This window comes from Cheilinus undulatus, linkage group 5 (genome assembly GCF_018320785.1).
Source record: "Cheilinus undulatus linkage group 5, ASM1832078v1, whole genome shotgun sequence".
NCBI lineage: Eukaryota > Metazoa > Chordata > Actinopteri > Labriformes > Labridae > Cheilinus > Cheilinus undulatus.
This window is the reverse complement of record NC_054869.1, coordinates 29467843-29493141: the sequence shown is the minus strand read 5'-3', so window position 1 is coordinate 29493141 and position 25299 is coordinate 29467843. Positions and strand designations below refer to the sequence as shown.

General features: G+C 38.2%; 2 protein-coding genes across 2 annotated transcripts; both read right to left on the bottom strand.

The window, feature by feature from the left end:
• Nucleotides 1-756: 756 nt before the first annotated feature.
• On the bottom strand, nt 757-2064 carry tal2 (T-cell acute lymphocytic leukemia 2). The gene is made up of 2 exons (XM_041788556.1): nt 1961-2064; nt 757-1109 (listed from the first exon to the last, which is right to left on the bottom strand). Exon 2 carries the CDS (start codon nt 1093-1095, stop codon nt 757-759), a length of 339 nt encoding a protein of 112 aa, XP_041644490.1. The 5' UTR covers nt 1096-1109; nt 1961-2064.
• A 4018-nt stretch (nt 2065-6082) lies between these two features.
• Nucleotides 6083-22650, bottom strand: LOC121509754 (protein shortage in chiasmata 1 ortholog). Its single transcript, XM_041787415.1, has 27 exons — nt 22582-22650; nt 21565-21694; nt 21078-21168; nt 20791-20975; nt 20524-20686; nt 20265-20370; nt 20054-20195; nt 19859-19969; nt 19145-19277; nt 18731-18825; nt 17776-18021; nt 16751-17233; nt 15772-15975; nt 14712-14906; nt 14499-14591; nt 13924-14105; nt 13704-13768; nt 12166-12243; nt 11611-11786; nt 11415-11523; nt 10705-10816; nt 10386-10507; nt 10192-10279; nt 9938-10069; nt 9600-9749; nt 6414-7146; nt 6083-6168 (listed from the first exon to the last, which is right to left on the bottom strand). Exons 1-27 carry the CDS (start codon nt 22648-22650, stop codon nt 6083-6085), a joined length of 4479 nt encoding a protein of 1492 aa, XP_041643349.1.
• Nucleotides 22651-25299: the final 2649 nt, after the last annotated feature.

Genomic DNA, 25299 nt, shown 5'->3' with positions numbered 1-25299 from the left:
TTGGCTATATGACATGCTTATTTTACAGTCAGCTTAAAGGAAAGCACATTTAATTGAAATTAAAAAAGACATATGTGTGGTGAGGCATGAAATGACTTAAAGAGGATTGTCAGTATTGCCAGAAAGTATCATAAGTCAGTAATCAACACTGTATTTTGACAAGGGGTAAGAAAAAATGTTTTTCTGATTCCTTTAAATCATATTACCTTATTCATCAAATTAAAGGTCAGATCTAGTCCTCCAAAGAAAAAATAAAAAGCATGTCGATCAACAATAAAAGTGCCCTCACCTTTTTCTAGTCTGGAGAATTGGCTGCGCCATTATCTATTCAAATGCTTTCCTGAATCTATCACTTTAAATGAGAAATTCCTTAATCCCCTCCATTTTCCTCATCAGCAAAAACACCCCTCACTGCAAAACTAAATTAGTTCCAGGCAACCGCAACAAGGAATATTAACAGATGGAAATATTGTACATCCAGGTTTTACACATCCATGCAGAATAAAAATGAGCTTTTCACGGCATATCATAATTAAACACTGATCAGCTGGAGGCCTTGCCCACATTTTCTGCCATGTTAGGAGTCCACTTATTTGACACAACACCACAGCCTCTGCATTTAGTCACACTACAGTGGCAAATGCAGAGACAGAAATGAGTCTTGAAGAGAGATGAGCAGTTTTAAACCCATCAAGAGGGTTAGAAAGTCCACTCAAGAGTTTGTTTGTTTGTTTGTTTGTGTTTGGAGGCTGTGTTCTACCAGGCCTCAGAGCTGTCACAGCTGGACCCAGGTGATGGCACTTCAGTGTCACTGGTAATGGCCCAGGCGTTAGGAGGGGAGTGCAGTTGCTCCATGTTTCCTCTGAGAAAGGTGAGCAGAGCTGTTGGAGAATGACTGGCTGGCTGGCCGCTCTGGCTCTCCAGCAGCTGCACAAGGAAGTTGATGTAGCGCATGGCCAGACGCAGGATCTCGTTCTTGCTGAGCTTCTTCTCTGGAGGGTGGGTGGGGATGAGCTTGCGGAGCTCTGCAAAGGCAGTGTTGACGTTGTGTTGGCGCCAGCGCTCCCTTGTGTTGGTGAAAACCTTTCTGGTCATAGTGCCGAGTAAAGCTGCAATAATAAGTCAAAAATGTGGATTTTTGTCAGAAACAGTTTATGCAATTGTAATGAAATAGCTGTTATGTCATTTTTCTTAAAAGAGGCTAAGGATTAAAATATTTCAGGCTCTTTTCTTTGTAATCCAGGGTTTTAGACTAATTTTGTGTTTTGTACTGTTTGGACAAACACAAATACAGCAGAGGATCTAGGCTATTAAAAGATATCTTATTTTTCTCAAAGTTTATAGAAACAACAGTGATAGGTGCAAAAGTTAATCAAAGTAATGACATCCTGCACTTACTTAAACATTTACTTTGATTTTAGGAGCAAAACTGGTCCTTTTGTAGTTTTTATTCCTCATACACCAAAAAAAGACATCTCAAATACCTGATTTTTTCTTTCTGCACCTGCACTTTTTCATTTAACTTTTAATTTAATCTTGCCGTTTTGGCTCATGTAGTAAAGGCTTTCACTGTAATCCCTGCAGTATCAGGTGGAGTATTTTCACTCTAGACAGCTGTCCTTCTGAAAAACTGCAATCTACAAGTATTTGTTGACAAGTTAAACCCTTAAATCAAGGCTTCTGTGTGGGCTGATTATGGACAGAGTGAAACAAATTCCTCAATAATATGATAAGTATTTTAAACTTAATATTTCCACACACCTAAAATGAATTAAAACTTCTTTATAGTGCATTATAAACAACTGACAATGATTAAATGATTATATCTAATTCTTAAAAAGGAGTTAAACTACATCGTTGATGGCAGTCTTTCGTTGATGTGTTATTTATTTGACTATAGTGGAAACACACGGCTGCAAGTAGGGAAAAAAAATCCTTCAATTCATGCCAATTTTCTTACCTGTCTTTATGTAGAAATGTTCAGAAAATCAGAGTCCTTCTGCGATGGTCATCAGCTGTGCAGAGGTCCGGAGTAATGTCCACTCAGTTATGTCTTCTCATGCTTGCTTAGAAATCCTTATGAGTGAGAGAGGACAGAGAGAGAGGGAGGGAGGGATGGGGAACAGAGAGAGAGAGAAGGGGTAAGACTGGTGCATGCTCGCATCCCACATTTTATAGCAGGGTGAACCTATTGTGTGACGTGTGCTGTCGTGGAGCCACAGTGTCATTGTGTGAGGTTGGTGTTAAATGAGGAGCGATTGTTACAACACACACTCCTCCCCTTCTGTCATAGCATTTGGACCCTATGCAGGTGGCCACAAATCATCACTTTTAATGATTTTCATAGGAGTGTCAGTGCAACATTTGAAAGGATTCAGGATTCAACGGCTTTTTAAGAGACTATTTGTGCTGCTTTTATGATTCATTGCTTGTTTAATCCTCGAAGGTTTTTACTAAAGGTGACAAATAAATTCCTATTGAAATGAAACTGAGACGTCCATGTCCCTGATCCTGCTCTTACTGCTGTGGACACTTGTTCTTTTCTGTTTCTCTGACATTAGTAACGGACAGCCCACCGTCCCTTCCACTGTGGAAAAAGACGTTGATATCACTGCGATTAAGTTTAGCCTGATTGGGCCACAAAAGGTAAAAATACCATATCCAGATTGACAGACTAACAATATGGGTTTTGTTATGACTATGGTAATCTTGTTGAGCCATTCACAGGGGCCACACATAAATTACAGAGGAAACAGCACCCTGACTCACCTCTCTGCATCCACTCCTCTCCCCCCCCCTCTGCCTCCCACTTTCAACCTACATTCAGTTAAAAAAACAAGTCTAGTTTAACCAATTGTCACTGTTCTTTTTACACCCTTCAAGTGTTGTTTCAAAGACGCAGCCTTCCATAAAAGTCTCTGTGTGGAGTAGGAATTTACATAATCCGATTAGGGGCTGGGATTAGCTCCGGGCCTAGAGAACAGGCCCGATGGGGGCCGGGTTTCTGAATCGGCCATTCATGGGCCCTGCTGCACAGCCAAGAGGCTGCACCTGCAGGCCAGGCGCCGCTGCTCTCTGGCTCCATCCAGCATCCATCCAGCCTGTACAGCATCCACTGCAAAGTGTCATGGCCAGTGTGTTAACTTTTATCTCACCTACAAGGCCAGGTAAAGATTATACCTGACCTCTTGTAATTTATCTATCATGCAGGTCAGCTATGAAGGCAGAATGAAAAGCTTTGAAGCCACTTGTGGAGTTAATTAGTTTTTAATTAAGTGCATAATTGGACAGGGAAGCACACTGAGAGAACTAGAAGACAAATGAGAGGACCAGGGCTGTTTAGGGACATGAAGTCTGGTTTCAGTGAGCTTGAATCACAAAGACTGACACGCAGCATTTGTGCAGCACTTTAGGATCAAACCTGCAACAATGGATAGAAAAAAGTAGTGACAATTAAATTATTAAAAGTTATTATTTTATTAATCACTTCAGATTTTTTTTAAAAATATTTCCTGGCTTATTTTGCCTTGACTTGTGGACTGGACAGTGGATAGAGTTAGAAACTGGGGATAGAGAGAATCTGGAATGACATGGTGGAAAAGAGCCACAGGCTGAACTGTCACCGCCCATGCTGAGCACAACCGCCTCTGTACATGGAGCTACAGGCATAACCACTTGGGTACTGGCACCCCTCTTTCCAGTTTTTGAAATGTGACATTGGCAACCTAGTTATTGAAATGTACACATTAAATAAAATAGCAACACTTCATTTACTCATTTAGCTATAATTTCATTTTGCACTATTTACTTAGTATTACTGATTCACTGTCAGCATGATTTTAAGCACTGGTATGTTGCAGCTTCACTTCAGATTTTGAGTCCCTGGCTGCAGATAGTCACGACTTTATAAAGTGGAAAGTATATCCTTGTAGTTCAGTTGTTGTTGTTTTCACAGCAGCAGTGTGGTGGCTGTAGAATTTGGTACCTAACCTTCCTGGACATATTTTGCTTAAAATCAAAGAAATGAGCTCTGACTGTTGGGCTTTAGCCAAACTTTGACACTGATCTTCTTATCAGTGCAGTGAAGGCTGGCTAAAAAATCACTGATAATCAATAAACAACTTAAATGGCATTATTGATAGCCACTCATAACTCCTGTGAACTGGGATTGCTTCTAAGATGATGTGAGTGAAAAAATATTCTGTTCCCTTTGAAGTCAGAATTGTATTTGATCAGTTTAGAAGGAATTCAACTGTTAATTTGCCTACAAATTATCAGCAGATTCAGTGGTAAAAATAAACAGTCCTTTGGTCAATAAACCTAGACATTAATTATCTTTTAAGGCCAAAGAAAGAAGTCAACATAATCACCAGAATGTTTATTACAGCTAGTGATGAATGCTCCAATGGTGATACGATTTTAATATTAATTGAATGGCCATTTCAATTTTTAACTTATCAAAACATACTTGTGGTTCTGTATATATTTTGTAACAATTTTGTAAATTGACACTTTCACAATCAGTAAGGTAAATATTGATATGTAAAAGCTGTATGTGATTCAGTTGAGGAGTCTCTCTTTAAAAATTGCTGTATTCTTGATTACCACATCCAGCTTTTTTTTTTTATCTTTGTAATTAAATCGAAATAACCAGAATACTTTGTCTGTCTATAAATCTGCTTGTGTCTAGGCAAACAACACCAAGTCAGCCAGTCCAAACACCCCATCATATTAACAGAGGAGAGGAAGCCCACAGGTGACACAGTAAACTACTGATGTGATTGTGGATAACAGCTGTTTGACCTTTACAGTCAAATCTAAAAGATTGCTTTAGTTTAAACAGCCTGTTTCATTCCCACAATTTCTCTCCCGTCCCATTCAGTCCAGGGCAACAGTACAATCAGGGGGCAATTACTGCTCCATTACACTGCTGTTTACCTTGTCTTCATACGGGGGCTCCTTTGACCATCCTGCAAACACAGCTATTGTTCCTGAGCCATAAAAAAACAAAACATTTAGTCTGTGTCTTTGTCTGTCCACTGCTTGTTAGACCAGCGAGGCCAGAGAGAGCGAGAGGAGGAGGAGAGAGAAGGGAGGGGTAGGGGATCCGGCTCCATATTGATGGTGGCCAGTCAGTGCTGGATGTGTCAGTCCACAGACAGGGGGAGGCTTGGAGTCGATGTCCCCGGGGGTCGTCTTTGTCTGGGGATCATTCCTGAGGGAGCTGGCTTCACTCTGCTGGCTCGTGAAGATAAGCACACTCTCCACATGCTGAGAGACGATGATAAGGGGATTGCTTCACTAAATAAAAAAAAAAAGTAGCTCCACCATTGGAGCTGCTAAAATGAGAGGCGTTATCAGTTTAGGTGGGAAAAGACCCTCGATCCCACTCCTCCAACCATAAATCAACATTTGTTTTCACTACTGAGCATGCTCCGTGTGGGGGGGAACCAAAACAAAAGGAAAATGTGCACATGGTTGTAATCTTCATGCTTTTTATTACTTGGAAGGAGAACATAAACATAAATAACTGTTTATAAAGTTATGTGGTTACAGGATGGACATATGATAATATAAAACATTTTTATGTGACATGAAGCAGTGTGCAGTATTTTCAACAAATATAACTTTTTATTTAATTCCATCAACTGCTTATATTGGTATTATCTGCCTTTACACCTAAAGGTATTTTTGAATAAGTACAACGTGCAGGACACTTGAGAAATACAAGGGTAACAAAAGTTAAGAACTTTAATAAGAAATAAGTACAAAATTCATAAATAAACATGTTTTTAATATTAAAAATGTTTAGATGATAATAAAAACAACAGCTAGTTTTTTGTGTGTTAAGAGCAACTACACTAAACAGCAGTTTCATTAGTTTTCCCTGTCAGTAAAAGAAAAACAGAATAGGTGACAGAGCCAATGCTTATTAAATTTACCGTATTTCTCTAAATGTGAAACTGTATTCATTTAAATCCAAACTTGGAAGTTAAACTTTGCAATAAGACGGTTTGTGAAAACTTGGAGCTTTTTTTTTCTCTGGTATTCACCAGCAGAATACAGGAATGAAACATCACGACTAAAATAATTTTAACCTCGTCTGTCCGTCACTTCTGCCAGGAACCTTCTCATAGCTTAGTCTTCCTTTCTTTAGCGGAGTCATCACTGTAAAAACACAAAGATATGTCTGAATCAGTTTATAAAGCTTCACAAAGAGTTAACACAGACCAACACATTTTTAGCAAAAACTTTAACTATTTTAAAATCCTGACAACAAAATTGTGTGTTCTTGTATCTACCATTACAAAAATCTCAAGAGGACTGTCCACTTCTTGTTCACAGTCTCCAATTTTTAATCAGACATGGACCACAAAACCTCACATGGACCTTAGTGGGCATTAATCACACACCTGTTCCCACTAAACCTGCCACCTCGCTGCTCCTCTTCCTCTCTTGTCCTAACCAGCATCTAGAGCCGTAGTTAGCTGATGCTGTCGTCATTTCTCCACTGTTGGCAAAGCTGCTTTGACCCCAAATTGTAGCCTCTGCAGGCGGGTACAACTTGCAGTGGCTGCTGGGATCCTGGAGGCTGTGGTAGACCATAGAGTAAGTGGCTACGTGTCCAGCCACAGGCTGCTGCATGGCCGGGCTGTACTCCAACACAGAGCTCAGGTTAAAAAGACCACCCGGCTTTGTTGGGGTCCACTTGTCATTAGCTCTCTCTACAGCTTTCCCTACTGCTCCAGCTCTGCCTCTCCAGCCTGAAAACTCCACCTCCATCCAGCCTCTATCCTCCTCTCTCCATGGATCTCTGCTTCTCCATCTCTCCTGGAGGTGAACTTCAGGGCTGCTAAAGGAGGAACTTAGGTTGAGTCTGAAATCTGAGTTCCCATTCTGCCTTGATAAGTCTGAGTCCAGTTCACAGAAGCCCCCATCTACACTGAACTGGAAGCGGTTGTCCCTACAGGGAAAATCTAGATAGGGGCTAATGGGGGTTCTTGGCAGTGGATCACAGTTTACTTGCCCGGGGCCAGAGGTGGTGGTCCAGGGGCTGTTTGGGGGTCTGGTTTGTTGGTTTGACTCAGTGATGACTACCTGATTTAGTTCTGTGGTTGTGTACAGGGAGGAGGTTTCACTGAACAGCTAAAAACAGGAGGAAAGACAAAAGAAGTCCATAAAAGATTGAAATTTACTTTTATACAGCACTTAAACTACAAATGAAGCACATAACTGATTTTGACCATCTTGAAGGACAAAGTTATTGTAACTGGAGGGGAAGCTGACATTAGTCAATCAATCATATAAGTACTGATTTGTTTCTTAAATATTTCAAGTTTCATAAATTGTTGATATTAGCCTCTTAAATATTAGGGGGCGCTGCTTTCTTTGCCATGTGATTGTTGATTTTTGACTGTTACACTGCTGGACTTATGATGAACTGAATTAGAAATTGTTACTTAGAACTTTGAGACTGAGGATTTAAAGATATTCTGATTTCATACGGTTACAGTGACCGATATCAAAATCTGCTGAAAAGGCTCAGAAAGTTTTGATAAATTTTGCTGAAATAATTTCTAATTATTTATATGTTTAAAAAATATCAGCACAGAGCACTAAGCACTTTTCATTCACATAAACATTAAAATATTAACATTTGTTCATTAGCCATAATACTACAGCTGCCATGACTTTAGTTGTACCAGAATGAAGTTTTATTGCTTATTAAGTCTTTACTTGGACAACTTATCATGACAGTTGTGTTTGTGTGGCTCTTAAAGATAAATGTAGGTGTAACAATAAAGTACCAAGAATCTAATAAGAATCTCACTGATATACAAAAGTGATAAGGAGTGACTGACATAGAATGCATTTTATTAAAAAGCAACCTGTTGGAGCTTTTACAAAATAAACATTTTATGGTTAATGATGGGAGTAGAGCCAAACATTCAAACATGAAAATGATTTGTTTATATTCATGGGTTTTTAAACTTTATTTGCTGTTATTTGTGTTACGCAAATATGCACTCATAATGTGGTCTAAATGTACATAGCTATGGGGTATTTACAGTGCCTATAAAAAGAAGTCACCCCCTTAGATGCTTAAACCTTGTATTGAGCTTATAAATCAGTCATGGTCAATATAATTAATTAAAAAAAAAGGTTTGGCCAAAACCTCTTTGACATCAGAGTAAAACAGATTTTACAAAGTAATGTCAATTAAATAAAAATATGTAGTGTAAAATAACTGACTGCATAAATATTCACCCCCTTCAAGTCAGTATTTAGTAGATCCTTTGGCTGCAGTCACAGCACTGAGTCTGTGTGGATAGGTCTCAGTCAGGCTTGCACATCTGGACACTGAAATTTAACTCCATTCTTCTTTGCAAACTTGCTTAAGCTGTCAGGTTGCACAGGGATGGGGTGTGATCAGCCCTTTTCAAGTCCAGCCACAAATTCTATATTGGGCTGAGGTCTGGGCTTTGATTCAGCCACTCCAGACACTCACCTTGTTGTCTTAAAACCCTTTCTGTGTAGCTGTCGCTGTATGCTTTGAATTACTGTCTTGCTGGAAACTAAATTTTCTCCAAAGCCGTAGTTCTCTTGCAAAATGAATAACATTATTCTCCACAATTTTCTTATATTTTGACGAGAAGCATCCCCACAGCATGATGCTGCCACCACTGTGCTTCACAGTGGGGAAGGTGTGTTTGTGGTGATGTGGGGTGTTTGGTGTCAACCAAACATATCTTCTAATCTGATGACTAAAAACTTGACCATGGAGTCTCCCACATGCCTTTTGGTGAACTCTTACTGAGATTTAATGAATTTTTTCAACAGTGGCTTTTTCGTTGCCGTTCTCCCTTAAGGCTTTGACTGGTGAAGAACCCGGGTAACAGTTGTATGCAGAGTCTCTCCCATCTCAGCTGCTGAAGCTTGTAACTCCTTCAGAGTAGTCATAGGTATCTGGTGACCTCTCTCACTAGTCTCCTTCTTGCACAGCCACTCAGTTTGTGAAGACTGCCTAATCTAGGCAGATTTACACATGTGCCATATTTCCGACATTTCTTAATAATGGATTTAACTGAACTTTGAGAGATGTTCAGTGCCTTGGATTTTTTTTTGTATCCATCCCCTGACATGACAATGTTCTTTTGTCTTTATGATGTAATGGCAGCCAGAAATACTGATTAACCAGAGACTGGACCTTCCAGACACAGGTGACTTTATACTACAATAACTTGAGACACATTCACTGCACTCAGGTGATCCCCATTTCCCTAACTGTGAGACTACAAGCACTAATTAGCTTGACCTCTGTTGAATTAGGTCACTCACTTTAGAGTGGTTGAGTATTTATGCAATCACTTATTTTACCTTACATATTTTTATGTAATTGACATTACTTGGTAGAAATCCGTTTTCACTTTGACATTAAATAGTTTTTTTGTGATTTTTCTGTGCCAAAAAAGCCACATTAAATGGACCATGATTGAGTTATAAAATTAATGAAAGAATATAACATCCTAGGGGGTGAATACTTTTCATATGTGCTGTATCCCTAGTGCATTTTATGTAATGTATATATCTTGAATTACCTTGAGGACTTTATGCGGCACCTCAGGGAGCAGCTCTTGCAGCTGAGACAGAGGGGCCCCCAGGAGCCACTGAAAGGTTGGTGCTCTACTAAGCATCAACTGACTGACGAGAGGATTAATACACGGAAACTGACACAAACACTTTTCTTCCTGGAGAAAGAAAAATGGCAGGTTAGCACATTAAACAATATTTTTAAAAAAATTCAAGTTTGTGTCATATCAGCAGACCCCAAATGTTTAACCTAACCTTTGTCCTGCACTAGTTTAGCTAAGTTAAATTTAAAAAAGAGCAAACCAAATATAAGACTAGTCTTTGCAACTTTCTGATGATAAATCACCTCTGAGGGGATCACAGTCAGCCAGTCTTTGCTCAGGTATTCAGCAGGGTCCCTGTCACTGGCCATCAGGCTGTGGAAGCAGATCTGGCTGATCCATTTAGCCACTTCCACCACCTCAGACACAATCAGCACCTGGCATATGCAGAAGAAGAAGGCTTCACTTAAGTACTGTTTTTCTCTAATGTGACAACAAAACAAACTTTAAAATAAAGGTACAGCTCAGAGGAGAAAATTAAGTTAGGCATGTGTTTTACCTTCACATCTAGATCCTCTGACTTCATACTGAACAAGACCAGAGAGGAATAAACTAACACCAAGTTACTGAAGGCTTCACTGGAAAATCTGTACAAACAGAAACATTTTATATGAGTTAATGTCCACAAAATATGTTTTGACTGACTGCCATGTTTGTGTGCATATGTATACATATGTGTGTGTGTTGACTCACCCTCCTCCCGGACTGTCTGGGCAGTGCAGGATGAGCCAGCAGCAATTGTACTGCAGAGACAGAGCGGTCAATCGCATCACTACCCGCTCACTGGCTCGCTCCTGACAGAGCTCATCCTCCTCCTGCACACAGACCAAAAAAACACACACACAGAAGCTGATTTAGGTGTAAGTCATTGCTGTCAGGATTATATTTTTGCAGCATATATGCAATACCTAAGAAGCTCAGCAGAGTGAGATACATGTTTAGGGGAATTATATATTACACTGTGTGGGTTCGTGCATGTTTCCTTTGATAAATGCACCAAGTGTCTTTGTACCTGAATGACGATGGCAGTGCTTTCATTCACAGTGATCACAGCGTACTGATGGGTCCCTCCAAGCATCTGTAAGGAGGGACAGTGGCTCCTCTCCAGCACAGTTATATTAAACCTATAAAAAAAACCACACCCCCTCCCTTTTAACACCATATAGCATTTAAATGACACCTTAGCATCACCAGCAAGTCATGGTGGAAACATTTTTGTGAAGCGGCACTGATTTGCGCCTCTAAAATTGTCTGAGGAAATCCTGCCTGGATGCAAGTGTAGAAAAGGCTCAGGCAGTGTTTTTTAACAGGCTAGTTGATCGCCATAGCAACCCCCAGCCTAGGCAGTATTAGTCACTGGTTAAGTTGATAAATGAAGTAAGATAAGAGGAAGTTTTTTTCAGACTTTAAAGTGTTTCATTGTGAGGTGTGAGGGACTTTAAATGAACTGTCAACATTCTGGTGTGTTGCTGTCCTACAGGAATGGCTTAGTAAACAAAACAAATAATTTCAGAATTTGTTTTAACATTTTCCTAACACTTAGTTGACAAAGTTGAAATCTATTTAATCCCATTAGGTGTGACCAAACACTACTTTTTCCAGGGATTTTTTTACAGAAGTATTTAGAAATGTCCCATTAGCCCTCATCTTGCATTTATGTATCCCTGTATGTCATCGTTAAAGATAAATATAATTTTTATTAGACTGGATATAAAAATGTACCCTGATTCGAGGGTCTGCAGCAAAAGTGGACAGTTGAGAAGCCTCTCAGTCACAAACAACACATATGACAGGTTGTCCTCCAGGCGCCACAAGGCTGCTTCTGTGTCCTCTGTGAAAAGCACATACGTATATTTATTTAGCAGAAAAGATACCCCATAAGACGATACTATAAAGTGGATTTTTGTTGGTAGCTGACCAGTGTGAGAGATGATTGTGTTGAAAGTCAGGTGACTGATTCCCCTTTCTCTGCACACTGTTTCCCACGGTGACTGGCCTGGATGGTCATATTCCACCACCAGGGAGAAGCACTTCCAGGGGAAATCGGGGCCCACATGTTGCTCATACACCACGACACACACACTCTCGTGCATGCTGATACAGGATGGGAGTGTGAAAACAACATTTTGTTCATCACAGCTTGAAATATTCCCTCTTACACAGCATAGCAAACATTTATTCCACTATGACTAATCTCTGTATTAGTCTGACATACTTCTCTAATCCTCTTGTTTAATAAGGCATGTGTATTATGATTGTTCCTCCCAAAATATTAAAGAAGCATCACAGATTTAGGATGTGATGTATGCAGAGTATGCTAGATAAATACATTGCGTGCAAACTGACTCCTCTGACTCTGCTTTCAAATCCCCTCATCCTTAAGTTTTCTCTTCATTTAAACTTCTCTTGTCATCAATACTTAAATCCATTTCATGATTGGCGTGATTTTGTTAGTGAATTGACAAATTTCTACCTGCTGATAACCTGGGCACCATTGAGCTTCTTCTTCTTCTCCTCAGGGAGAACTGCAGTCACAGCTGCACTTGGAGCGAGAAACAAACATTCATAACTTTATGACGCATACAGCATGCACTACTCGTGTTCAATTACTGCAAAAAATGTTGCAAAGATTGTTGAGTTTGTTTCCAGATATTCCTAGTCCAATACCAAATTGGCTTTAGGGTTCTTTTTTAAGTCATAACATTCAGTTTCACAGATATTTAATATACTGGTAGCAGCGGTTTCACATTTCTTAATTACAGCATGAGATACTTTAGCTTTTGTTTCTAGTCATTTTCTTCTTTAACTCAAATTTCAATATTTCTTTTAATTTACTGTATTTTTATGAGCTTTAATGACAGGAGACTTAATAAATTAATCTTTTTGCCCATAAAAAATACACTAAGGTTATGAAAAAGAACCTGTTTGAGTTTACTCTCATTCAAAGAGGAAATGATGGTCTAAGAACCAATAAAATGTTTTGGCATTTGTAAAACATTTAATGATTCTGTCTTCTTAAATGTGAGGATTTTCTGCTTTTCCTTAATCTTTTTCTCAGTGTAGAACACATGAAAGCCCACATGACTTTCATTTTGAGTTTTTTGCAAACTTCAAGTGGGCTCTCATGTGTTTTACACTGAGGGGAGGCTCCTGTGTAGCCACTCTGCCATAAGCCGGTATCAGTGAATGGATGCAGTGATGGTTGTCCTTCTGGAACTTTGTTCCATTTCCACACAGGATCTCTGGAGCTCAGAGTGACCATCGAGTTTTTTGGTCGCCTCTCTTACTACGGCCCATCTCCTCTGATCGCTCTGTTAGGTCGGGTGACCAGCTCTTGGAAGAGTCCTGGTTGTGCCAAACTTCTTCCATTTGAGAATCATGGATGTCACTGTGCTATTGGTAACCTTTGGTGCAGCATATTTTTTGTAGCCTTCCCAGATCTGTGCCTTACAACAATCCTGTCTCTGAGCTCTACAGGCAGTTCCTTTGACCTCATGGCTTTGTTTTTGCTCTGATATACATTGTTAGCTGTGAGGCTTTTTATAGAGAGATGCGTGAGCCTTTCTAAATGATGTCAAATCAATTTAGTTTACAGCAGGAGGTCTCCAATCAAAGTGTAGAACCATCTCAGTAATAATCAAGAGAAATGGGAGGAACCTGAGCTAAATATTAAGTGTTTTTGAAAAGGGTCTGAATACTTTTGTAAATGTGATAGTTCAGTCTTATATTTTGAATTGATTTCAATTTAGAAACAAAAGTTTTCACTTTGTCATTACAGGGCACTGAGAGTAGATAAATGAGAATAAAAATGTTTTTATCGACTGAAAGTGAAGGGGGTCTGAATACTTTCTGTATGCACTGTATATAGGACAGGATAAGCAGTGAAAAACGTAACACTTTGTCACCAGAAACTTTCGAAGTGGTTACAAAATTAAATAGCTTGGGGAAGAGACCTAATCATTTCAGGCTTCAAACTAGGCTTGAAAGAGTAAGAGTCTCTCACCAGTCATTTGGCTCAAGCTGCTGATTATTGTAGATCTGTGTTCATCAGAGTCAATTGACATCATGACAAGAATCTACAGGGAAACAGATACAACCAGGTGTCAAAAATCACATGAATGAACACTGAAACTTTAAATAAGATAGAAAAACAAAATATGAGGACATGCTTAAATAAGTAGTAGAAAATTTAATCGTCAATAAATCATGTAGAATATGACGTGATGCTGACTTTGTTCATGGTTTTCTGTTCTTTCCTGTCGTGCAGCCATTCAGCCAGCAGCTGCTGCAGTTCCAGCAGTTTCAGGTTTGGCTCCTTATTGTTATGACTGAGATGAAGGATAATCTGTAGCCTCTTAACCAGCTGCTGCAGATTCTGCTCTGCACATGTCTCAGCTGCCTGGGTAAGGTAGTCTTAAGTACATACATAAAGAGGCATCAGTGACTGTATGTTACACAATCATGTTAATGCACACCAGTGAATCAGGATCACAAACATGAAAATCCTTACAACTGAAGTTAAAGGCCCTGCAGACACAAATTCTGATGTCATTAGTGTAAGTGATGGGGTTTTACATGGTCACATCTTCTCCTGAAGCTAAACAGGTTCATATGCACAAACTAACTCTATGTAACCATTGTTTTTTCAATTATTTTATTTAAATATATTTATGGTTCTGTGTTGTCTGTCATACCTAAAGTCACTCACATACTATCAAGGAAATGCCTAATAGATGACAGCAAAAGTACTTTTGTTTTAAGTAATGAAATCAAAGTTTTAAAGTCTTAAAAATCCGCCTTACTGACCCAGTGCAGTACTGAGGTTACACTTCAGTAGCAGCTCCTTGCACATCACCAGTGCATGAATCAGAGCTGCCTTGTTAAACAGAAGATCCTGATCTGCATACAACCCAAAACCAGCAGTAAGATTTGACATTGTCTCTAATGTGGATTTGTGTCTCATTACCAAAGTACATACAACGTTGTACAAATGTGTCTGTATGATGAAACACTTAGTACCTCTGACCAGCTCTGTGTTCTGTACGTGTGTCCTGTGGAGCGCCTTCTCCTGCTGCTTAAGGAGGAAGTGGGTTTGGTCAGGGGCCAGCCATCTGAAGTCCCCCCCTGCTGGGACGTTAAGTCCCAGCTGCCTGGCTGAGCTCAAACATGGCTGAGTGAAGGCAAGCAGCTCCAAGTAGGCATGCTGCTGGCTGTCTGAAGGACAGTGAGAGAACATATATTTTAAAGTCCCTGCAAAGTGAAATCCAAACTTTGTGACCTAACGCTCTTCATATGTTGGAATAAGGTTGCTGTAAACACGTGAAAACACTGAGATCTGTGTGTGACTAAATTTTTGATATAGACTGTTAGAAAGTTGTTCACCTCTTTCCTGGCTTGGTTTTATTTGACAAGAAAAATTTCTGAGCCCATAACATCACCAGTCTTGAAGGGTAATTACCCCTTCCCCTAACGCTGCAAAGATACAAAATCACCAAGCCGTTTATCTCAGTACAGTCTTTTGTTTGCTCATGTTACTGTCTGAGGTTATGAAAGGTAACTGAAAGTTTACGGCCAGCTACATGCTGTGTTTTTGTTGTGAGGTCAGTTTCCCAAATCTATCAGTTATAATGGCCTACGGGTCATTAAAAGTGTCATAATCAAAAGATATGTTCCAGGAAACAGTCAGTTTAATCTTAAACTTCTGTCTTTCTGCTCTGGCACAGAGCCTCTTCTGATAAGGAGCATTTTCAAAATTTGAGTAGATCATATTCCTCGTGGGTGGATGTGGCTTCAGCTCATTTAACCAACATGCCCACACAGTCCTAGAGCAGATTTTACTGCCTTACTTTTTTATTTTATTTTATAAACTTAGAAATGTTTCCCATGACTGAAATTTGTCCTGGTGGTTCTCAGTGGCCCATCATCCAAAAAACCTAAAAGAAAGATTTTTTAACTCTTTACAGGGACTTTAAAAGGAATATCAGACACTTCTGATATTCCCTGAAACACATTTCTAAGTCAGACTATGAAGACATTGTTTTAGTATATTTCAACTGAGTGTGCTGAGATTACATCATACCTGTAGCTTGAACAGGTATTACTCTGTTCTCCTGACTGAAGGGATGATTGATGTGTTGACTTGTTGACTCAAAAGCTGCTTTCTGCCCTCTGCTAGCATTTCCTGACACAGCCCTGTACATGTGCATTGGCCTTCTGTCTGATATCTGCTCTGGCTCTAGAAGAGGGTGCAGTTTAGGTGAGGTTTGTTTCTCTGCCTTTGGTGCTGAAGAAATAGAGATAAAGTAGGATTAGGAAGTTCAACATCTACAAGTCACAAAATACTGAGCAGGTAAGAACTCTGATTAAAAAGTACAAATAATTTTTATCTGTTGAGTAAATCAATAATTGGTTACTTCAACCAAATCAGTAGATTCTTTTTCAGGTTAATTTATCCTAAAGCGTTTAGTTTCAAAGTGAGTAAACAGTTTAAAACATAGTTAATTTATTTTTATTCAACAGCATCAGTCAGTTGATCATTTTATTTTTAAGCTCTACATTATTTTATTTTTCATGGTACTGATAACTGTTATCATTCAATCCATCACAAACTGATAACATTAATAATGAAATCATCATTTAAAGTTAAACTTCATTAGTGTCTGCATTAGGTGTCTATTTTCTTAATTTGACCACAAGGGGGCGCCACCATTTAGAGTCTATCTAAAACTTGGCATTCACTGACCTCATTACATAAAGGCTTATTTTTACTTCGCTAAATGCGTTATAATGAAATCCTCCAAAATTGACATTTCTTTATAGGCTAAACCTGATGATCACAAAATAACTGATGGGTGATTTTGACATTTTTACACCCATGTTCATCAAATATAACCTGTCTTTTCAGGGTGTAATTGATATTTTTTATGAAATGCATGTAGTGAACACAAAAGATAAATAGATTTTTTAAAGTAAGACTGACAAAATTGGTGTTATGATGTACTTGTAAATATGATCTTTCCACTTGAACCAGATCATCCACCGTAGCAACAGCAGTCTACCTGAAGTGTTGACTGAGTTCTGAGTCGCTCCAACAGCTGGAGCTGTCTGCTGAGATCTGAGCGTCATGAATGCGTACAGCGGGTCTGAGTCCTTCTCAGGGGGACGTCTCGTAGCTGATGGACCTCTGGGATTGTCCCTGAGGTTCAGTCTGGGGGAAGCTGCCTGCTGAAGGGTGTGGGTGCTCTGCTCTATCTTAAAGTCATCACTCACTATATTGATGCTACTCTTATGAGCTGAAGACATGGTTGAAACCTCGGAGAGCCTTTCTTGTTGATCTTTGGTGTTGTAGTTAGCTGCATGTTTAACCTCTTTATTATCTCTGTTGACAGGCTGCAACAAAAAGGTGTTCTGTGAAGTATAGGTCATTGAATCTCTTTGAAGGCTGAAGTCTGCAGTAACTTCAGTCTGAAGAGGAGCTGTTTCAGATTTCTTGACATGAGGTGATTTTTTAGTTGGGATGATCAGGCTGAATGTTTCTGTGACTGAAACCAGAGGGAAAGATGATACATTAGAAATCTGCAGCAATAGTCTGATAATTTTAATGCTTAAAAACAATTAAACAAGTTTGAAGCTAAACATAAACTGCAAAAACTTTTGGGTTACAATTATTTGCTTTTTTTGTTAATCTTCAAATGAACTTTTTATCTCTATAAAATGTATTATACATAACAAAATGTCCAAAACATCCCACACTACTCCTCCTCATTATTTCAATGCCAAGACATACTCAGACAATAGAACAGGAATATTTTTAGAAGAGTCGTGTAGACATCATGTCTGCTGATATGTAAGACTGCTTGAGAAAAATCCTAAACATAAACCAGAGCACTTCCTATGCTAACAATCAAGACTCCATAACCCCACTAACAAAAAAATGTAGAATTTTTAACTCTTTTTACTGTTAAAAGAAATATACATACACATGTAGAATTCATCATTGTATCTTGAATATTGCCATTTCACCCTCTAATACACCACACATTTGATGCCCCTGAATAATAAACAGAATCTCTGAGTTACTTACGCTCCACATGTTCAAGTGACAGTCTTTGGAAATCCTCCGTCTCCTCTTGCTCTTTGGAAGGAAACTCAGACCTGATACTCTCTGTAAACTCACGATAGCTGTACAGATTCACCTGTGACTCTTCTGTACTCATCTCTGACAGCAGTTTGTCACCAGCACTGATAATACTTTGATTTTCTAACTTCATGACTTTCAAGGCCTCAGACAGAGGCTGGTAAATGACAGCAGGTTCATCACTATGGGGCTCTAGAAAGGAAAAAAAAGCGGGACTGATTTTAAACCATAGACTTGGATTCAACTGATGTCAAACACTCATTGATGATCAAAGTTCAGAAATATGCAGAGTGTTAAAACAGTTCAGACAAACAGCATGTGACTGAAAAAATTAAAGTTAAATTAATTACTAACTAGCAAAATTATAAGTATTGTTGTTGTGTCAAAAATTCACCATTTGGAACAAAATCATGACAATAACATCATGTTTATTTCTTAAAGAGGCACTGTAAACAACTGAAAGAGCTGTGGTCAGCTGGTCTTCTGTGCAGAAAGCAAAGATTCAGTCCTATCAAGAGTTGAAATCTCTGCATCAGACAATTCATATATAAACCATGAAAGCTTTTTGTTTGTGCTGAGATCAAATTTGAATCTTCAGAGCATTGAATTTAAGAGACAGAGTGACATCTGCTGGTCATTTGCGCTTAAAGCAGCTCTTCAAGACATGAGCAATAACACTTTAATCTCTGCCCATGTTTTTCATTACATCCATCATACTGGTTAGCAGTTAAGCTTCATGCCCCTGATACCGTTATTAGTTCAATCAAAGCAGGATTAGATGGTGCTTTGATTAAAGTTCTCAAATGAACAATGTTTGATTGAATGTAGAAATTTTAATAAATATTAATAACAAAGATGGATCTCTGAGAAGGCACAAACATTAGAGCTTAGCTGATGTTACCTGTCAACAGAAAGCCCACCACAAAGGTTGGATGTTTCTCTGCCTTCCAAAGTGCCACCTTCATCTCTTTTTGAGCTCCAGCTGACAACAAAGACCTACATAACAATTGTTAGTGTTACAGCTGTTTTTTTCTATTAGGAATAACACTCAAATTACATCCCACCGCATTACTAATCTGTCAGTCATCTCTTCTAAAAGTAGAACAGATTAAAAATTAATGCTTTTCACATATTGGAGAATAATTTAAAACTTGATTCTGAAAAAGTTGCCCACTAACTTTCAGAGAAATTAACATAAAAAATGATCCATGTTCATGCCTAGTACTTACAAAATGTGCGAAAATAAACTTGCAGTAAACTTGATGATTGTTGCACCAGCGGTTCGACCACACAGTGATCTGGTATCATCACTCACCGTTTGCAGAGTGGGGACAGTTCCTGCCTCTTGAGTTCACATGTAGACAGACAGATCTGGGTTTGATTGGTCCGGTCTGGAGTTGCAGTAAAAGTGACATCTAGCTCCAGTTCAGTAGGAAGCATCAAACGGCCTTAGAATAATATCAAGTGTAAACAATAAGCAGCAGCATGGACATACTTGTAAAGGTGAGTTATATTCCCACTTTAATAAATAGCATATACATTTATATTGCAGAATTTAGATTTGATTCTTAAAGTATTTTTTATGCCTCTGCAGTTTGAACTTTCTCAAGGCAAACATTTTTTTCACTAGATCTTCAAAAGTTTTTTTTTAAACTGAAATTTATTTCACATACATAAATATGGATTTTATTCAACTTCTTTACAGCATATGCCACACTTTAAAGAGCAGAATACGAAGTGCTTCAAAAATGTGCAGCTTTCAAACATGATCTCTGTTTACACATTTATGGATCACATTAAATGATCCAATAGGACATCACTGTCAGAGGGCATTCTTTCATATGAGTAAGTGTGATCGGTCAAGAGTTCATCATAAATTTACTCTAACTGGTATTCTGATTATAAGGGTTAATCGTTGGTTAAAAGTTGGCTGATGTTGTAAATGTTTGTGTTTCCTGGATGCAGCTGATATAGCTATGGTACGACAGAAATTCACATTTCCCCTTTGATTGCTCTCTGCAAATTTTACCTGCTAAATCTGGCTCTGTGAGACCTTTGCTTATCTCAAAATTTCTGCTGGACTGCTCTGGTTCTTCAAAGTTGGAAATTTCCACAGATGCTGGGACATCTGAAAGGGTTCCTGAAGAACGAGAACTGTGTGTTGGCTTACTTTTTAACTTAAGTGTTTTTTTATTTGATTTAAAATCAATAATTTTGCCTTCACCTTTACAAAGTTCCTCTAAGACTGAAGATTGCTCATCCAGATGTTCAGGGCCAACGTTCATATGAACACAGATGCTTGAAAACTTAGTGTAGTGTTCTTGGCACAGTTTCAGTGTGTCAAATACAACTGGCATCATCAGGGACTACAGACAAAAAATGTATTTTAAAATCATTTCATGCACAAGAATTTGGCATTTTAAATTTTCACTTACCTTTTCCTGCATTAGTGATTCTTTACCAAACTCTTCGAGAATGTGTGCACACGTCTCATTGTCAGGAGTGTTTATGTCAGGAGGTTTTTCATAAGGTGTACAGTGTCTGAAAGAGTTACAGTCCAACCGGTTGAAACATGAAAAAACTTGGAAATAAATGGAGAAAAAAGCTGATAAGTTTGTTCTTTTTACTGTTGGTTTGTAAAAATTGCTGTGATCTTAAAAAATATGAAACGCACAGTTGTATATACATAAAGACCTGAATATGGTGTCCTCAGATATAGTTTGACCTGTTGAGCTAAGCAGAGGGTCAGCCACAGGTAGAGTCCTCAGTCGGGAGAGCTTGGCCTTTAATGTGGGCAAATGTCTCTTAAATTGTGGCAGGTAATTCACAACCAAGAGCACTTCCGGCAGGAGAAGATCTTTGAAATAATCAGACATTTTGTGAGAAACAGTCAAACACTGTGTGATGAAATGCTGACTCAAATGCAGATATTTTTCACTGCTGATGTCATTTTAAAGTTACCTTTGTCATTTTCAGTTTTCATCTGGTCTGTAGTGCACTTCTTAAATGACTCCTGACATGGATCATCGATCCATGACTCATTCAGGCAAACAAACTCATCCAGGTCTAGATCTGTCAGGGAGTCGGGATTAGAGCTGGGTATCACCTCCACATCCCCTTTCAACTCACTTGGAGTCACATTAAACCTAAATTTCAATGAAACATCTGATGACAGCTATTCTAAATAGCTCAATACAAGATCAGATGTCAAATATAAAAATGTTGCATAGTGTGTCTGTTTACAGAACCTTTCAAGTGAATTCACTGGTTGCATTTTTTCTCTCAGGTCATCCAGCACTGAACCACTGACAAAGAGTTTGCAGGTAGAAATCACCTTTCCTGTAGTGAGTACAAAAATAATAGCTAAAAAAAGTTGAATCACATTTTCTTTTCTGTTTAATATTTAAAGGCCATTTAATAAGACCAAGGAACTGGTGCTGCAACAGTTAATCAGCAGGTTGTTAATCAATACACTGATAGAAAAAAATCTGACACTAAATTCAACATATTCAGCTCATTAGAATGAGCAACTTACATCTGTACTCTTTCTTTTAAAAAATGAAAATGAGTGAAAGTTTGTAGTCCTGAAAATTATGCATTTATCCCAAAATGGAATAAGCATCTGTGTATTATGGGCCAAATATTGTGTTGAAATTAATGAATACCTTTACTGAAACAACATATCAAAGTACAGACTGTAGTGTTTCTACAGTCCCACTGAACCCTCTTATTCACCCCTGATCCATGGCATCCTGTAAGTGACATCAGGCAGTTTACCACTGTGAGGGTACTGGTCAGTGCTATCGGCAACATAAGGAGCTGGTAGAGCCAGAAGGTTCCTCATTACTTTCAAACTAGTGTTGATCTGAAATCAATGCAGAAAGAGAAAAGAAATAGATAAGGTCAACATAACTTATTGTGCTAATGATATAAAGATGAGCGTGAAATTATTAGCGCCCCTATGAAAATTTCATTTTTTAAGCACTTTCTAAGTGTGTTAAACAGAGCAAGGAATTTTTAACACAGATTTTCCAAACAGCTCCTGAAGCATCCTCAGAGAATAATACTCACCACCATCTTGTTTCACTGTGGGGGTGGTGTTCATAGCAACGTCTCTATGACCAAAGAGCTCTAGTTTAGTCTCATCTGACCAAAGAAAATGCTTCCAGTATGCATAATCTTTCTTCAGGTTTTCCTTAGCACACTTTAGTCTAGCTTTTAGGTGTCTCTTATACAGAAGTGGAGTTGAAATCTTTCTCTTCCTACCACTTCATGATTCTTCTCACTCCAGTTCTTGACACTTGGAAATGCTTTGTACATCCTTCTCCTGCTTTGTGAGTATCAGCAACTCTTTTTCTCAAGTCCAAACTGATTTATTTGGTTTTTGCCATGATGCTTTCTCTAGTGACAACTCAGTTATTGAAGTTTTTATACTGAAGATAACCCTAAGTTTAATAGCTTTAAGCATTACAAAGTTAAAGCACATAATTGCATAACAACGGGTTTGCTATGGCTAAACAAATAATAATTCTAACCCTTTGAAATAGTTTTGTTTTTTGTGTTCAAAGTAAAACAATGTAAGCATACAAAATAAATAACACTTGGATGTTTGGAAAGGCGGTATTAAAATGCCTTGCTCTATTTAACAATACTTGGGACATTCTTTTAAAAACGTGAGATTTTCATAAGGGGGGCTAATAATTTTGCCCTCAACTGTGACTCCAAGATAAAGGTAACGGGCCTTAAACTTGCCTCAAAAATGTAGTTGAGAGCTTTAAATCTGTTAGCAGAGAATATCGGAGCAGGAAAACAGCTGTCCATGTCTGACCTATGAACATCATGGAAAGGAAATACAAATACATAAAGTATATACTAAGGAAATGATCGATTACAGTTTATTTTAACAAAGCTATTTTTAAAGGAAATTTAAGTTCTTCAAACAAGTGTCACCAGTTGTGTAAGAAATGCCTTCATCTTCAGTTAACAGAGTGGTACATACACCACAGCGTGGAGGTAAAGGGGGAAACTGCATTCAATTTTCTCTTCAATAAAAGTATAGAATTTTATCATCATGACTAAAAATAAAGATGATTTGATTTGTACATTTCGCATCATTAAAGACTGATTCTTTCATTTCATTTTAATATTAGAAAGTTTAATAAATAATCTGCAGGGCAGCATACAATTAAAGAAACACTTAAAGTAAAACAAGTGATATATAATTCTTACTAGCCAACGTCAAATAAACGGTGTCTTGATAGTGAATTAGGATTAAAGAATGGAGTAAATAACAGAACAGTTACAACAAAATAGCACAAACACGAAATACTACTTTAAAAGGTTGTCAGTTGGTTTATGTATTTTTAACGGTAACATCAAGCTGTCACTGATATATAAGCTAGCTAGGTAGTATCGTATTTTAACAGCTAACTTGTTACTGACCTTCAGCGAATTAAACTACAGCCTAAACAAAACTAATAAAAATGAAATATTTAGTTGGACTGTGTTGGCTAGAATCAAACTTACATTACGATTACCAGTAGTTTTTCACAGGTGGGGTGTAGATAAAAATTTGACACGGCTCTGAAGGTCGTTCATAAAAATGATTTCATCCTCTCGAGCTTCTGAACGTCAAAGACGAATTGTATCCGCACGCATGCGCTGTGACGTCTCTAGCTGCGGAGCATCAAAGCTTTTGTTGGGCTTCACGAAACGTGGAAATTAAACGGGATTTCTAGTTGGCCTCCACTATTTGAAGTCAAAACCCTCGACCTGTTTTAATTAAAGACACCAAGAACGTAATCATTAAAGAAAAAATACCGATGTTGACAACAAGAAACATTCAGATTTGTCAGATTGTTTTATGGTCAATCAAATGTAAATAAGACTCATACAGGGAGCATTTTGACCCTAAACCAATCTGCTGCGCGGTAAGCCAGTGGTTCTCTCTGTGGGGGTCATGAGACAAGGCTGTGTTTAACTATGCTTCAACCATCTTCAGATACAGTAGGGGGCCGGGTCTCTGGCACCCTTATTGTGGGGTCGCAGACTGGGAAGTTTGGGAACTTCTGCTGTAAGTTACTTGCACTAATCAGGTTTGGCCACAAGAGGGCGCCGTTTACTCCACTATCAGAATCACCCTGAGCTGAAACGCTGGATTTAGGAAACTATGGTGACCCTGGAGCAAAAGTACCAAAATCACGGTGTTAAATCCCTAGTGTAAGAATAAACCAAATATATTTAGAACATTACATAAAGAGTATTTTGGATAATTCTAAAATCAAAAGTTGCCATCTTAAATTATGTCAAGTCAAAGGTAGTTAACACTGCATAGGGATGGTGTCTGTCAGTCTGCCTGTAAATCTTGTGTGTGAGCTCACACGACGTCTTAGGTTAACAGACTCTAAAAGGTCAGTATGTGTTTGAGTTTTACAAGTTTCTCATTGAGGTGATAAAAAGGTGATAACTCTCCACTGACGTTGGTGCATTGAGTTAGAGAAGAGAGGAGACTGTAGTTTAAGATTAAATCATCAGTGACGTTCATTGTGTAAACGTGTTCTCTGTCTTTTAAATGGGTCACAGTAAAACTTTTCACACTGGAGTGTCAACCTAAAGAATATTTACACTGACAAGTAACTGCAGAAAGTGAGAGCAAGCTGAAAATACTGTCTCTGCTTGTCTGGTAAATCACATTAGAGAAGGGAAAAATATAAAAAGGACAATAATGTAAAACCTTTTGTGCCTTTTCCACAATGCAACAGGTAAATGCACAATTTCCCCTTGTATAACCTCTAATGTGAATATTCTTAAATATTTTCTCTTGTGCACTTGCACCTCCATTGACTAACAATCAGGCAATAAATAGTGGATTTTTACTTCTAAGATCTGAATGCACCAATCAAAAAATTGAGTTTGAATAAATTTGAATTAAACTAATTAAATTTTGAATAAAAACACGATTATTTCTGTCTGATTGCCAAAAGAAATATATTTTGAAGTGTCTTACTCATTACTTAAATGTTTGTAGTTGTGTACAACTGAAAGTTGATAATAATGATAGTATCAAACAAAGTGGGACATATATACATTTAAAAAGCTTTCATTTCTCATATTGTGATTTTAAATGCTGTGACATTTCATCTTTACATTTGTGTAGCTTCAAACAACTGGTCTTTTTTTCCTTGGTGCTTTTGAATACTTTGAATTGACTTCAAATAATGATCACACTTGAGTTTAAAAAGGCAAATTTTACCATTTTGACTACAGAACTGAAAATGCAAAAGCTCTGTTAAAGTAAAATTACTGCAACAATAATTTCATAATTACATTCAATGATAGAAGTTTATTTAAATAGACATTAAGTCCATGTTATCTAGAAAACACACTAAAATGTGTAGTTTTTAAGCCTTCCATACAAACACACATGGAGTTTCTCACAGATGTGCATCTGTGACTGTGCATTAAAAACCA

Excerpts from the sequence above, each read along its gene's own strand:
- tal2 (XM_041788556.1), bottom strand. The coding sequence starts at position 1,095 with ATGACCAGAAAGGTTTTCACCAACACAAGGGAGCGCTGGCGCCAACAC.
- LOC121509754 (XM_041787415.1), bottom strand. The coding sequence starts at position 22,650 with ATGGACAGCTGTTTTCCTGCTCCGATATTCTCTGCTAACAGATTTAAA. Across the intron at positions 21,169-21,564 it reads CAGGATGCCATGGATCAGGG|GAAAGGTGATTTCTACCTGC; the intron begins GTGAATAAGAGG and ends TACTCACTACAG. Across the intron at positions 10,817-11,414 it reads CTGCAGACCCTCGAATCAGG|GTTTAATATAACTGTGCTGG; the intron begins GTACATTTTTAT and ends TTTTTTTTATAG.